This window comes from Prinia subflava, chromosome 3 (assembly GCF_021018805.1).
Source record: "Prinia subflava isolate CZ2003 ecotype Zambia chromosome 3, Cam_Psub_1.2, whole genome shotgun sequence".
In the NCBI taxonomy this organism is placed as follows: Eukaryota; Metazoa; Chordata; class Aves; order Passeriformes; family Cisticolidae; genus Prinia; species Prinia subflava.
In genome coordinates, this window is record NC_086249.1 from 21,593,978 (window position 1) to 21,607,878 (window position 13,901).

Here is a 13,901-nt window from a genome sequence, read left to right on the forward strand (position 1 = left end):
TGCAGGCTCAGGAGCTGGACTGATCTTCACTAAGGTTGATCTCCTCCAGGATCTGGCTGTACCTGCGCGTCAGGGCTTTGGTGTTTTTGGTGAGGTCTGTCAGAACTTGCTGCAATCCATTGACATGATGGGAGAGGCGCTCTTCCAGATTGCCCTCTGCACCCTCATCTAAGGCTGTGTCGCTGTCGGCCCCGCTGGGGCTCTGGTCACCCACAGAGGCCAGGCCTTTCTCCACCATGGGCTTGATGGCCTTGAGCAGCTGGTAGCGCTCGTACAGGTCCGTGCGGCTCTCGGCGGCCGGCGCTGCCCCCTCCTGCTGCGGGAAGACCCCTCGCAGCAGGCTGGGGAACATCACCTCCTGCTCCATCTTCTGCGTGGCTGAGAAGTACTGCTCCATGGCCCTTCTGCTGCAGCTCTGCCTGTGCTGCTCGGGGCTCCTGGCACAGAGTCATCTGCTCCCTGTCCCTGCTGGGCCTTTTTATGCACAGCCGGGGCACCTCCCTCCTCTGCTCTCCTCCCCTGGCAGCCCTGCTTGGGCTGAGTGGCCACAGGACTGCGTTTGGCTCCAGCCCAGCTGGGGCTGCACGGTGTCCATGGCTCTGTGCAATCTCTCCTGAGCCTCCCCGTGCCCTTCGCCCGAGCTGCCCACAGGTCCCACTGCATCCGCGTGCTCTGAGCGTGGTAGTGAGGAGGTGCTTGAGGTCTCTCAGGTTCTTTCCCTTCCTGCCCTGTCCCCACCATCCTGACCACTGCAGGAGGCCCACGATGGTGAGTCCAGCCACTTTCCCCAGGGCAGACAGGCTGCAGACAGTACCATGGGAAAGCTGCCTAGATCTGGGCAGTTCTGAGGAGCAGAGAGGGGGAGCAAGTGATGAGTTTATCCAGAGGGGGAATTTCCCACATGCTCTGCCTGAAAACTCACCTTCTTCTGTGCTGGTCTGGGAATCTCACCCATCTCAACTCTGGTAGCTGGCCTGTAGAGCAGCCCCTGCTAAAAGAAGAGGATAATGAACAGGTGATACTTGTCTGAAGACTGCTTGCCCTAAACTGCTGATTCAAGGAGTAATATGGCCAGCAGCAGGATTTAAAAGAAAACAGGGAGTTAGAAAAGGCACTTTAAAAATTCAGAAATTATCAGCTAAAGGAGAAATATGAAAGTTCCCAATTTGAAAGAGCATCCTCGGAGGCGCAATGACAGGATTCAGTGATTGTGGGACCCAGCCCAAAGCAGCCCTGCCAGTATTGCAACCTGCACCCAGGCCTGGCAGAGCATCCTCCTGGTCAGGTGCTGTGAGCAGCCTGCAGCTCCTGGGCTGACAGCACAGGGGGCACGAGGCAGGGACAGAGACAGAGTCAGTGCTGGAGAGGCTGGAAGGCACCTCCTGAGACAATCTGCTTCAACAACTGCTCAAGCAAGGTCAATAATGGGGCCATGGATATTGGATATCTCTAAGGATCGACATTCCACTCCCTTTCTGGGTAGCCTGTGGGAGTGTTGGAGCACCTTCAGTTTTAGGAAAAAAACAAAGGTTTTCTCATGTTTGGGTGGGACATTTTTGTGTGTGTTTCATTTTGTGCCTGTCACTCTTTTCCTGTCGCGTCACTGAACACGTGTGGGAAGATTCTGGAGTCACCTTTTGACTTCTATCACATCTTTAAAATCATGGTTCAGATCTTCATCAGCCTTCTCTTTCCAAGTCTGGACACCACCAGCTCTCTCAGCCTTTCCTCATATGGAAGATACTCCTGCTCTTCTGTCACCTCAAGGCCCTTTTCCTGGACTCCCTCCAGACATTAGGATGTCTGGGAGAGGTTAGAGAAGGCAAGTTGGGGTTTCCTCCTCATTCAGTATTTTGGGTCAAACCTGGGCTTTGTCTCTTGTCTTCCTGACACTGAGCCCTGTGCCAGGTCACAGCTCTCTGAAGGATTTGCTATCCAAACAGATTTAAAAGAAGTGCTGTGACCCTGATTTTCTTCAACAATCTGAAAGAAGAAGATCTTTCCCCAAGGCGGCCAGCAGCAGTGTGGGGGCCCTGGGAGCCTGTCCAGGGCAGCCAAGAGCCAGCACCCCCTGGCACGCCACAGGAGCCTGATCTGTCCTGTCTGCCAACATCCCACTGGGACCAGCGCTGGGTCATGCCAGGGCAAAGACCTTTCTGTGGCCATCTAACATCTCTTATCAGCGCTGGCCAGCAGCAGGGCACCGTCAGGGCCTGACGCATCCCTGGGGCAGCGTGATGCAATCCCTGCAATCGGAGCAGGCAGAAGGTTCCTGTGTCCCACCGGGCTCGGGGCCAGCTGCAGGGACAGCGGCTCTCAGAGACGCCCCCGGGTCCTGGGGGGATGCAAGGGCGCACACACGTCAGCGAGCCCTTCCAGCTGTGCCAGGTCACAGGCCTTTGGGGACATCCTGCGTCTCCCCTTGGCCATGGTCAAGAGCCGTGGTCGGTGCTTCACCCTTGTCCTGCTGGGACCCTTCCCTGGGCACCACGAGCCTCTGCAGCTGCTGAGTGCTGCCCGAGCCCAAAGCCATGGCTGCAGGGGACTGCAGGTGTCCCTTGCTGTGGCACCAGTGGGGTTTGACCCCAGCCAGCCACCAAGGCCCACACAGCCACTCACTCACTGCCCCACCTGTGGGATCAGAGAGAGAATCAAGGGCAAGAACAACTAGAACAGACGTGGGCTGAAATAAAACCTGTTTACTAGGGGATGCAAAAGCCCTGCAGGCAAACACAGCAAAACAAGGAATTCAGTCACCACTTCCCACGGGCAGGTGGGTGTTCAGCAATCCCCAGGACTGCAGGTCTCCATCACAGGTAATGGAGATCTGGGAAGACAAAGTCCATCAGTCCAAGTGTGGTTCACTTCTTCCTTCTTCCTCCTACTTTATATACTGGTGTCATATGATGTGGAATATCCCTTGGGTCAGTTGGGGTCAGTTATCCCACCAGTATCTCCTCCCAAGTGTCCGTGTGCTGCAGTCCCCTCAGCAGCATGGCAGTAAAGAAAAATAAAAAAATTAACTGTACCCCAGCCTAAACCAGCAGAGCCAACCATGTTCTCCAGGAGACACAGATCCCACCTGGAGCTCCAACCAGGTAAACCAGCAGAGGGACCCCTCTGTGGTCCTCTCCTCATCAGGAACCAGTCTCCATCCCTTCCTTATGCTTCAGCTCCTGGCTCTGCAATCAGCGTGGAGGCAGAAGAGCTCCAAAGGCAGAACAGCTCCAAAGGCAGAGCCCCATCATGCCCAGCCAGAGGTGCCACTGAAATGGGAATGGCCCAGGTCTCTCCCAGTATGGCCCTCATGCTCCATTTCCTCTGGGTAAGACCAGGCTGCAGCTTTGCCCAGGCTGAGGAGGGACACAGAGAGCAGATCAGCTCTGAAAACCTCACTCTGGCTGGGGGGAATTGTGTCTGCCCTCATCTGGGGAACCTGCTGATTGGCAGCTGCTTTCCTAGAAAAGCAGAAATTCTGTGTGCTGGTGCAGTGAGCTCCTCGGGTCTCTGTGGCATCAGGGCCGGTGTTTGGGCCAGGCTGCCCCGCAACTCACCATCCTCTTAGAGAGCCCATGGCAAGCCATTGCTCAGGAGGGGGGAAATGTCACCTCAAGTATCTCCAAATGTCCCCATGACACCCCCAGTACCTCCGGCTGTCACATCTCCCATAACTCTGATTGCCCCAAACTCCCCCGACCTGTCCTTGTCCTCCCCTGAACATGACCAGGACCCTTTCAGACGTGGGGCACCTCTGGCTCTGCCCTCAGCTGCCCTCTCCAGAGCCCCCCGTCCCCTCAGCTGCTCACTCAGCCACAGCTGGCTGCAGACCCTGGCCCTGCTGCCCTCCCTTGGGCAGGACAAGCCAAAGCCTGAGTGGTCTCAGCAGCTGAGAGAAATGGCCTGACCAGGAGAGAGGAGATGGGAATCTGCAGTGTATCCCAACGCTGGGATGTCTGCACATGGGTCTGTGGTCTTGGGGGAGGCTAAGGTCCAGTGATCTGAGATCTACAGCTCTATTGCCCCTCAGTGCTGCATGGCTGAGCTGAGTGTTGGGCAGATTCACATTTGCTGTGCACAGAAATCAGGCATCAGCTCTTGTGGTGTTGCTGTCAAGAGAAGCAGGAAGCTTTTCAGCCCGAGGCTGTGACACAAAGGAACAGGTTGCCCAGTGAGTTTGCACAGGCTCTGTGGTTGGACACAGCTCTGAGCTACCTGGTCCAGGGCAAGATGTCCCAGCACAGAGCAGGGCATTGCACTCGAACGTGGGGTCTGAAGATCCCTTCCAACCCAAACCATCCCGTGACCTGGGGATTCTTTGTCCCTTTCCTATTCCCCAGCATTGTCCTGGAAAGTTCCCTCTCCTTAGAGCCAGTGCCCCCCTGCCCCTGACTGGGGCACTCCAGGAGTGAAAGCACCACACTGACAATGGCTTCACAGGGATTCCTTTATTAGCAGAAAGAGGGGGAAATGCCCTTGGAGTCCAGGACCAGCTGGAAAAGGGCTTGGCAATGTCCAGGGATTGTTGGAGGTCGGGGCCACCTCACAGCACTCCCAGCTTCGTGCCACTCTTTGAAAATAAAGAGGAGGGCACCAGCCTGCAGCTCTTCCAATGGACTTCCCGGCACAGCCACATGCTTCTTCCGAGGAGGATCAGGCACCCTCTGGTTCTCCAGTCGTCACAACCATCCCCGGTGTCAGTGCCAGTGCCAGGAGATCAGATCAGATCAGATCAGATCAGCTGCCACGGAGCGGGGAATGCGCGCGGCACTGCGAAGAGCCTGCGATGCTCAGTGACGGGGACGTCTTGTGCTTCTGACACCAGCACCTGTCCTGCAACACCAGCATTCCTTAACTCCAAGGATCCTCCCAGGGGGACACACGGTCCCCCAACCCTGACTCCACACACTCTGGAGCCCTGCACTCCCTGCACAGAGCAATGGGATGGGTGCCTTCCTCCTGCACGGACAGGAACATCCAGCCCCAGCTGAGGGGACAGCCCCCATTTGAAGGCCCTTCCCAGCAGGTGCCCAGCCCTGCAGTGTTGGGCACCTCTGCAGGGAGGCCACCCCTTGTCTTGCTGCCCCTGGACTCTGCATCCCCCCAGCTCTTACCTGGTGGCCAGGACAGGGTCACCAGCTGGGCTGGCCCTCGCTGAGGTTGATCTGCTCCAGGATCTGGCTGTACCTGCGCGTCAGGGCGTTGGTGTCCCTGGTGAGGTGGGTGAGCACCTGCTGCAGGCCGCTCAGGTGGTGGCACAGGCGCTCCTCCAGCTGGGCGTCCCCGGCCTCGGTGCTGTCCGAGGATGTGTCCGTGTCGCTGTCGGCCCCGCTGGGGCTCTGGTCACCCACAGAGGCCAGGCCTTTCTCCACCATGGGCTTGATGGCCTTGAGCAGCTGGTAGCGCTCGTACAGGTCCGTGCGGCTCTCGGCGGCCGGCGCTGCCCCCTCCTGCTGCGGGAAGACCCCTCGCAGCAGGCTGGGGAACATCACCTCCTGCTCCATCTTCTGCGTGGCTGAGAAGTACTGCTCCATGGCCCTTCTGCTGCAGCTCTGCCTGTGCTGCTCGGGGCTCCTGGCACAGAGTCACCTGCTCCCTGTCCCTGCTGGGCCTTTTTATGCACAGCCGGGGCACCTCCCTCCTCTGCTCTCCTCCCCTGGCAGCCCTGCTTGGGCCGGGTGGCCTTGGGGCTCCAGCCCAGCTGGGGCTGGGCCATGCTGTGTCCCTGCCTCTGTGCAATCTCTCCTGGCCCAGTCTCCCTGTGCCCTTTGTCTGAGCTGGCCGGGGGTCCCGCTGCCCCCCAATGCCAGGAACTATGGGGAGGTATCAAGGAGGAGAGGTGCCCAGGGTCTGTCCCCCCTGTCCCATATTATCTCAATTCCCCAACACCTTCAGTTCTGGGGCCCTGGGGGTGTGGGTGCAGCTCTTCCCCACAGTTTGCCCAGGCTGCAGGGGACTGTCACCTCCCCTCGTTCTTGCTGCCAGGCACTCAGGACATGAACACTCCAGGGACATTGAGCAAGCCCTTTTGCACACATCTGGAAATCTCACTGGAAATACCCCAGAACGTGGGTGTCTGGGACAATGGAGCCTGCTGGTATCCAGAGACCGGGGTCTCCAGAAACATCCTTTTCCATCAGCCTCTCCCTGAGTTCAGCAAGGACAGGGACAGGGACAGGGACAGGGACCTGACTCCATGATGTGTAACTCCTGTGGCAGCAGCACAGAGCCATTGCAGGCCCCAGGGAATTGTGGCCATGGGTTCCCTGCCATTGTCCCAATTCTGGGAGGGCAAAAGCCACCGCCAGGGCACCAGGCAGCATTGCCTGTCCTTGCATGTCCCTGTGGTGTGTGGCAATCAGGGAAAATGGTTCTATTTGGGGAAAGGCCATGGGCTACCTCGCTCCGTATGCAACCCTGGGTGCTGGCAGCTCTCCCTCTGTCCCCATGCGTCCCAGCCAGGTGCCCACACTGCCACGCACCCTTTCCCCTCCAGACCTTTCCTTGCCACCCCTCTTGTCCCTTTCCTTGTGTCCTGACATCTCTTGTAGTGTCCTGCCATGGGGCCCAATGCTGCACCAAGGTGTGTGTGTGCTGCTGGCACCATCCAGGTGCCAGGCAGAGGCTTGGCCACATCAGGGTACTTGGGCCACTGCGGAGCTTCCTGGAGGTGCAGACACATCTCAGGGCTCTGGGGACAGAGGGACACAGGGCATGCTTTTCCCTCCTGCTCCCCCCACTGCTTCCTGAGCTGCTCATGCTGAGCATGGCAGCACATTTAGGGGTGTCAGGGGATCAGCGGAATCCAGTGGCTCCCCAGCTCCCCATCCTTGGGACATGAATAATGGCCAAATCCTCTCTGTGCCTCTGGGGACCCCATTAGCTACAAATGGGCCCCCACATCCCCCACATCCTGCTGGGAGAGACTGGGGAGAGCTGGGGAGCTGCCAGTGCCAGCAGGGAGGGCAGGAGCAGGAGGACCAGGACTGCTGCTGGGGCACAGCACAGCCACCCCCAGGTGCAGCATGGCTGGCTTTGGGCTGAGCTCAGCTGGAAAGCCCAGCCCTGGTTTGGGGCCCCACGGAGGCTGCTCAGGGCCACCAGGGCCCCACGAGCTGCACTGAGACCCTCAGGTCTCTGCTGACACAGACCCCCAGATCTGGGCAAGCTCAGTCCTGACCTGTTACCCTCCTGGGGAGCCCAGCCCCAGCCCCAGCTCCAGCCTCAGCCTCAGCTCAGAATGCAGATTGTGCCACCACATGTGTCCCCAAGTGTCCCTGTATCATCCCTGGCACATCCTCCTGTCTTAGCCCTCTGTGGCACCAGGGGAAAGGATTGTGGCACCATGCTCAGCACATGGAGCTGGGAGAAGAAGGACAGACGGAAGAAGAGGGGCACAGTCCAAGGGATAGCATTTGTCTTGCCAGGTCACTGTGACATGCCATGGAGCCCTGCTCTCCTGCAGGTGGCTGAACACCTGAGTGCCTGTGGGAAGTGGTGAAAGAATTCCTTCCATTGCTTTGCTTACTTGTGCAGCTTTGGCTTTTCCTAGGAAGCTGTCTTCATTTCTACCCACGAGTTTTCTCACTTTTACCCTCCAATCCTCTTCCCCATCCCACCTGGGGAGAATGACAGAGCAGCTGAGTGGGGCTGAGTTGCCACCAGGGATCAAACCATGACATCCCCAGTGAGACTGCAGCCTCAGGGTGGATCTGTCCCTGCCCCAGGCCAAGCTGGGGGGTCACTATGATGACCCTGGCTCTGCAGGAAGTTCCATGGTGTCCCCAAACTCCTTAGAGCATGGGGCAGGCAGTGTGTGCACCCCTCAGTGCAGCACTGGGCAGCCCGGGTTGCCAGGAGCTCCGAGAAAGGGAGGAGAGCAGCAGTGGGTGCAGGTCCGAGGGGGAGAGGGCAGGTGGCAGAAGGGACACCTGGCTGCCCCATGAGGGGACAGCGGGAGAGCTGCCAGCACTGAGGGTTGCAAAAGGGATGAAGGACCCCACAGCCTTTCCCAAAATAGAACCATTTCCTCCAATTGCCACACACTGCAAGATAAGCAGGGACAAGAGTTCTGGCCATTGACCAGCCATGGCCTCTGCTCCAGGATGGGAGTAGTGGGGGTAATGCAGGGGACCCCCAAGCCAAGTAAAGTGAAGGCCACAGAGATGCTGGGCCAGGAGCCAGGGGTGCCAACGAGCAGAGGTGTTGGATTCTCTCCTATCCATTCCTATACTCTCTCAGCCTGCAAACATGTTCACTTCTGGGGTCCTGTGGGAGTGGGTCCACCTCCTGCTCCCTGGTGTGGCCAGGCTGCAGGATGCAGTGCTGCTGGGAACCATGACCTCCCTCACTCCTTGCTGCCACACACTCAGGATGTGAAGACTCCAGGGACATTGAGCAGCCTCTGTCCATGACAGCCAGCCTGAACACGGCAGCAGACTCCTGTGTGGGACATCTCACTGGGACTGCTCTGCTGCATGGAACGCCACATGGGTCATGTGGACATGTGATGGGGACAGAGATGGGACCAAATGCATAGGAAGGAGCTATCATTGCCCACAGGAGAGCACAGATGGTGCCACCTTCACCCCCACTACTCCCATCCTGGAGCAGAGGCCATGGCTGGTCAATGGCCAGAACTCTTGTCCCTGCTTATCTTGCAGTGTGTGGCAATTGGAGGAAATGGTTCTATTTTGGGAAAGGCTGTGGGGTCCTTCATCCCTTTTGCAACCCTCAGTGCTGGCAGCTCTCCCGCTGTCCCCTCATGGGGCAGCCAGGTGTCCCTTCTGCCACCTGCCCTCTCCCCCTCGGACCTGCACCCACTGCTGCTCTCCTCCCTTTCTCGGAGCTCCTGGCAACCCGGGCTGCCCAGTGCTGCACTGAGGGGTGCACACACTGCCTGCCCCATGCTCTAAGGAGTTTGGGGACACCATGGAACTTCCTGCAGAGCCAGGGTCATCATAGTGACCCCCCAGCGTGGCCTGGGGCAGGGACACATCTATCCTGAGGCTGCAGCCTCACTGGGGATGTCATGGTTTGACTCCTGGTGGCAACTCAGCCCCACTCAGCTGCTCTGTCATTCTCCCCAGGTGGGATGGGGAAGAGGATTGGAGGGTAAAAGAGAGAAAACTCGTGGGTAGAAATGAAGACAGCTTCCTAGGAAAAGCCAAAGCTGCACAAGTAAGCAAAGCAATGGAAGGAATTCTTTCACCACTTCCCACAGGCACTCAGGTGTTCAGCCACCTGCAGGAGAGCAGGGCTCCATGGCATGTCACAGTGACCTGGCAAGACAAATGCTATCACTCAGAATGTGTCCCTCTTTCTCCTTCTGTCCACCTTCTCCAAGAAGGAGGTCTCTCTGTCAGTAGAGACCTGAGGGTCTCAGTGCAGCTCGTGGGGCCCCAAACCAGGGCTGGGCTTTCCAGCTGAGCTCAGCCCAAAGCCAGCCATGCTGCACCTGGAGGTGGCTGTGCTGTGCCCCAGCAGCAGTCCTGGTCCTCCTGCTCCTGCCCTCCCTGCTGGCACTGGCAGCTCCCCAGCTCTCCCCAGTCTCTCCCAGCAGGATGTGGGGGATGTGGGGGCCCATTTGTAGCTAATGGGGTCCCCAGAGGCACAGAGAGAATTTGGCAATTATTCATGTCCCAAGGATGGGGAGCTGGGGAGCCACTGGATTCTGCTGATCCCCTGACACCCCCAAACGTGCTGCCATGCTCAGCATGAGCAGCTCAGGAAGCAGTGGGGGGAGCAGGAGGGAAAAGCATGCCCTGTGTCCCTCTGTCCCCAGAGCCCTGAGATGTGTCTGCACCTCCAGGAAGCTCCGCAGTGGCCCAAGTACCCTGATGTGGGCACACACCTTGGTGCAGCATTGGGCCCCATGGCAGGACACTACAAGAGATGTCAGGACACAAGGAAAGGGACAAGAGGGGTGGCAAGGAAAGGTCTGGAGGGGAAAGGGTGCGTGGCAGTGTGGGCACCTGGCTGGGACACATGGGGACAGAGGGAGAGCTGCCAGCACCCAGGGTTGCATACGGAGCGAGGTAGCCCATGGCCTTTCCCCAAATAGAACCATTTTCCCTGATTGCCACACACCACAGGGACATGCAAGGACAGGCAATGCTGCCTGGTGCCCTGGCGGTGGCTTTTGCCCTCCCAGAATTGGGACAATGGCAGGGAACCCATGGCCACAATTCCCTGGGGCCTGCAATGGCTCTGTGCTGCTGCCACAGGAGTTACACATCATGGAGTCAGGTCCCTGTCCCTGTCCCTGTCCCTGTCCTTGCTGAACTCAGGGAGAGGCTGATGGAAAAGGATGTTTCTGGAGACCCCGGTCTCTGGATACCAGCAGGCTCCATTGTCCCAGACACCCACGTTCTGGGGTATTTCCAGTGAGATTTCCAGATGTGTGCAAAAGGGCTTGCTCAATGTCCCTGGAGTGTTCATGTCCTGAGTGCCTGGCAGCAAGAACGAGGGGAGGTGACAGTCCCCTGCAGCCTGGGCAAACTGTGGGGAAGAGCTGCACCCACACCCCCAGGGCCCCAGAACTGAAGGTGTTGGGGAATTGAGATAATATGGGACAGGGGGGACAGACCCTGGGCACCTCTCCTCCTTGATACCTCCCCATAGTTCCTGGCATTGGGGGGCAGCGGGACCCCCGGCCAGCTCAGACAAAGGGCACAGGGAGACTGGGCCAGGAGAGATTGCACAGAGGCAGGGACACAGCATGGCCCAGCCCCAGCTGGGCTGGAGCCCCAAGGCCACCCGGCCCAAGCAGGGCTGCCAGGGGAGGAGAGCAGAGGAGGGAGGTGCCCCGGCTGTGCATAAAAAGGCCCAGCAGGGACAGGGAGCAGGTGACTCTGTGCCAGGAGCCCCGAGCAGCACAGGCAGAGCTGCAGCAGAAGGGCCATGGAGCAGTACTTCTCAGCCACGCAGAAGATGGAGCAGGAGGTGATGTTCCCCAGCCTGCTGCGAGGGGTCTTCCCGCAGCAGGAGGGGGCAGCGCCGGCCGCCGAGAGCCGCACGGACCTGTACGAGCGCTACCAGCTGCTCAAGGCCATCAAGCCCATGGTGGAGAAAGGCCTGGCCTCTGTGGGTGACCAGAGCCCCAGCGGGGCCGACAGCGACACGGACACATCCTCGGACAGCACCGAGGCCGGGGACGCCCAGCTGGAGGAGCGCCTGTGCCACCACCTGAGCGGCCTGCAGCAGGTGCTCACCCACCTCACCAGGGACACCAACGCCCTGACGCGCAGGTACAGCCAGATCCTGGAGCAGATCAACCTCAGCGAGGGCCAGCCCAGCTGGTGACCCTGTCCTGGCCACCAGGTAAGAGCTGGGGGGATGCAGAGTCCAGGGGCAGCAAGACAAGGGGTGGCCTCCCTGCAGAGGTGCCCAACACTGCAGGGCTGGGCACCTGCTGGGAAGGGCCTTCAAATGGGGGCTGTCCCCTCAGCTGGGGCTGGATGTTCCTGTCCGTGCAGGAGGAAGGCACCCATCCCATTGCTCTGTGCAGGGAGTGCAGGGCTCCAGAGTGTGTGGAGTCAGGGTTGGGGGACCGTGTGTCCCCCTGGGAGGATCCTTGGAGTTAAGGAATGCTGGTGTTGCAGGACAGGTGCTGGTGTCAGAAGCACAAGACGTCCCCGTCACTGAGCATCGCAGGCTCTTCGCAGTGCCGCGCGCATTCCCCGCTCCGTGGCAGCTGATCTGATCTGATCTCCTGGCACTGGCACTGACACCGGGGATGGTTGTGACGACTGGAGAACCAGAGGGTGCCTGATCCTCCTCGGAAGAAGCATGTGGCTGTGCCGGGAAGTCCATTGGAAGAGCTGCAGGCTGGTGCCCTCCTCTTTATTTTCAAAGAGTGGCACGAAGCTGGGAGTGCTGTGAGGTGGCCCCGACCTCCAACAATCCCTGGACATTGCCAAGCCCTTTTCCAGCTGGTCCTGGACTCCAAGGGCATTTCCCCCTCTTTCTGCTAATAAAGGAATCCCTGTGAAGCCATTGTCAGTGTGGTGCTTTCACTCCTGGAGTGCCCCAGTCAGGGGCAGGGGGGCACTGGCTCTAAGGAGAGGGAACTTTCCAGGACAATGCTGGGGAATAGGAAAGGGACAAAGAATCCCCAGGTCACGGGATGGTTTGGGTTGGAAGGGATCTTCAGACCCCACGTTCGAGTGCAATGCCCTGCTCTGTGCTGGGACATCTTGCCCTGGACCAGGTAGCTCAGAGCTGTGTCCAACCACAGAGCCTGTGCAAACTCACTGGGCAACCTGTTCCTTTGTGTCACAGCCTCGGGCTGAAAAGCTTCCTGCTTCTCTTGACAGCAACACCACAAGAGCTGATGCCTGATTTCTGTGCACAGCAAATGTGAATCTGCCCAACACTCAGCTCAGCCATGCAGCACTGAGGGGCAATAGAGCTGTAGATCTCAGATCACTGGACCTTAGCCTCCCCCAAGACCACAGACCCATGTGCAGACATCCCAGCGTTGGGATACACTGCAGATTCCCATCTCCTCTCTCCTGGTCAGGCCATTTCTCTCAGCTGCTGAGACCACTCAGGCTTTGGCTTGTCCTGCCCAAGGGAGGGCAGCAGGGCCAGGGTCTGCAGCCAGCTGTGGCTGAGTGAGCAGCTGAGGGGACGGGGGGCTCTGGAGAGGGCAGCTGAGGGCAGAGCCAGAGGTGCCCCACGTCTGAAAGGGTCCTGGTCATGTTCAGGGGAGGACAAGGACAGGTCGGGGGAGTTTGGGGCAATCAGAGTTATGGGAGATGTGACAGCCGGAGGTACTGGGGGTGTCATGGGGACATTTGGAGATACTTGAGGTGACATTTCCCCCCTCCTGAGCAATGGCTTGCCATGGGCTCTCTAAGAGGATGGTGAGTTGCGGGGCAGCCTGGCCCAAACACCGGCCCTGATGCCACAGAGACCCGAGGAGCTCACTGCACCAGCACACAGAATTTCTGCTTTTCTAGGAAAGCAGCTGCCAATCAGCAGGTTCCCCAGATGAGGGCAGACACAATTCCCCCCAGCCAGAGTGAGGTTTTCAGAGCTGATCTGCTCTCTGTGTCCCTCCTCAGCCTGGGCAAAGCTGCAGCCTGGTCTTACCCAGAGGAAATGGAGCATGAGGGCCATACTGGGAGAGACCTGGGCCATTCCCATTTCAGTGGCACCTCTGGCTGGGCATGATGGGGCTCTGCCTTTGGAGCTGTTCTGCCTTTGGAGCTCTTCTGCCTCCACGCTGATTGCAGAGCCAGGAGCTGAAGCATAAGGAAGGGATGGAGACTGGTTCCTGATGAGGAGAGGACCACAGAGGGGTCCCTCTGCTGGTTTACCTGGTTGGAGCTCCAGGTGGGATCTGTGTCTCCTGGAGAACATGGTTGGCTCTGCTGGTTTAGGCTGGGGTACAGTTAATTTTTTTATTTTTCTTTACTGCCATGCTGCTGAGGGGACTGCAGCACACGGACACTTGGGAGGAGATACTGGTGGGATAACTGACCCCAACTGACCCAAGGGATATTCCACATCATATGACACCAGTATATAAAGTAGGAGGAAGAAGGAAGAAGTGAACCACACTTGGACTGATGGACTTTGTCTTCCCAGATCTCCATTACCTGTGATGGAGACCTGCAGTCCTGGGGATTGCTGAACACCCACCTGCCCGTGGGAAGTGGTGACTGAATTCCTTGTTTTGCTGTGTTTGCCTGCAGGGCTTTTGCATCCCCTAGTAAACAGGTTTTATTTCAGCCCACGTCTGTTCTAGTTGTTCTTACCCTTGATTCTCTCTCTGATCCCACAGGTGGGGCAGTGAGTGAGTGGCTGTGTGGGCCTTGGTGGCTGGCTGGGGTCAAACCCCACTGGTGCCACAGCAAGGGACACCTGCAGTCCCCTGCAGCCATGGCTTTGGGCTC

The 13,901-nt window shown here is 58.5% G+C and overlaps 2 protein-coding genes across 4 annotated transcripts; one reads left to right on the forward strand and one right to left on the reverse strand.

Moving 5' to 3' along the window:
* Nucleotides 1-4,438: 4,438 nt before the first annotated feature.
* On the reverse strand, nt 4,439-5,613 carry LOC134548582 (thyroid hormone-inducible hepatic protein-like). Of its 2 annotated transcripts, none has more exons than XM_063393490.1 (2): nt 5,112-5,613; nt 4,439-4,825 (listed from the first exon to the last, which is right to left on the reverse strand). In XM_063393490.1, the coding sequence occupies exon 1, from the start codon at nt 5,529-5,531 to the stop codon at nt 5,130-5,132; it is 402 nt and encodes a 133-aa protein (XP_063249560.1). In that variant the 5' UTR covers nt 5,532-5,613; the 3' UTR covers nt 4,439-4,825; nt 5,112-5,129. The 2 variants fall into 2 exon arrangements, with proteins under 2 accessions (XP_063249560.1, XP_063249559.1); XM_063393489.1 differs by having other exon boundaries at nt 4,439-4,830; nt 5,112-5,612.
* A 5,203-nt stretch (nt 5,614-10,816) lies between these two features.
* LOC134548583 (thyroid hormone-inducible hepatic protein-like) lies at nt 10,817-11,982 on the forward strand. 2 transcript variants are annotated; one of them, XM_063393492.1, is made up of 2 exons: nt 10,817-11,319; nt 11,606-11,982. In XM_063393492.1, the coding sequence occupies exon 1, from the start codon at nt 10,900-10,902 to the stop codon at nt 11,299-11,301; it is 402 nt and encodes a 133-aa protein (XP_063249562.1). In that variant the 5' UTR covers nt 10,817-10,899; the 3' UTR covers nt 11,302-11,319; nt 11,606-11,982. The 2 variants fall into 2 exon arrangements, with proteins under 2 accessions (XP_063249562.1, XP_063249561.1); XM_063393491.1 differs by having other exon boundaries at nt 10,818-11,319; nt 11,601-11,982.
* Nucleotides 11,983-13,901: the final 1,919 nt, after the last annotated feature.

Excerpts from the sequence above, each read along its gene's own strand:
- LOC134548582 (XM_063393490.1), bottom strand. The coding sequence starts at position 5,531 with ATGGAGCAGTACTTCTCAGCCACGCAGAAGATGGAGCAGGAGGTGATG.
- LOC134548583 (XM_063393492.1), top strand. The coding sequence starts at position 10,900 with ATGGAGCAGTACTTCTCAGCCACGCAGAAGATGGAGCAGGAGGTGATG.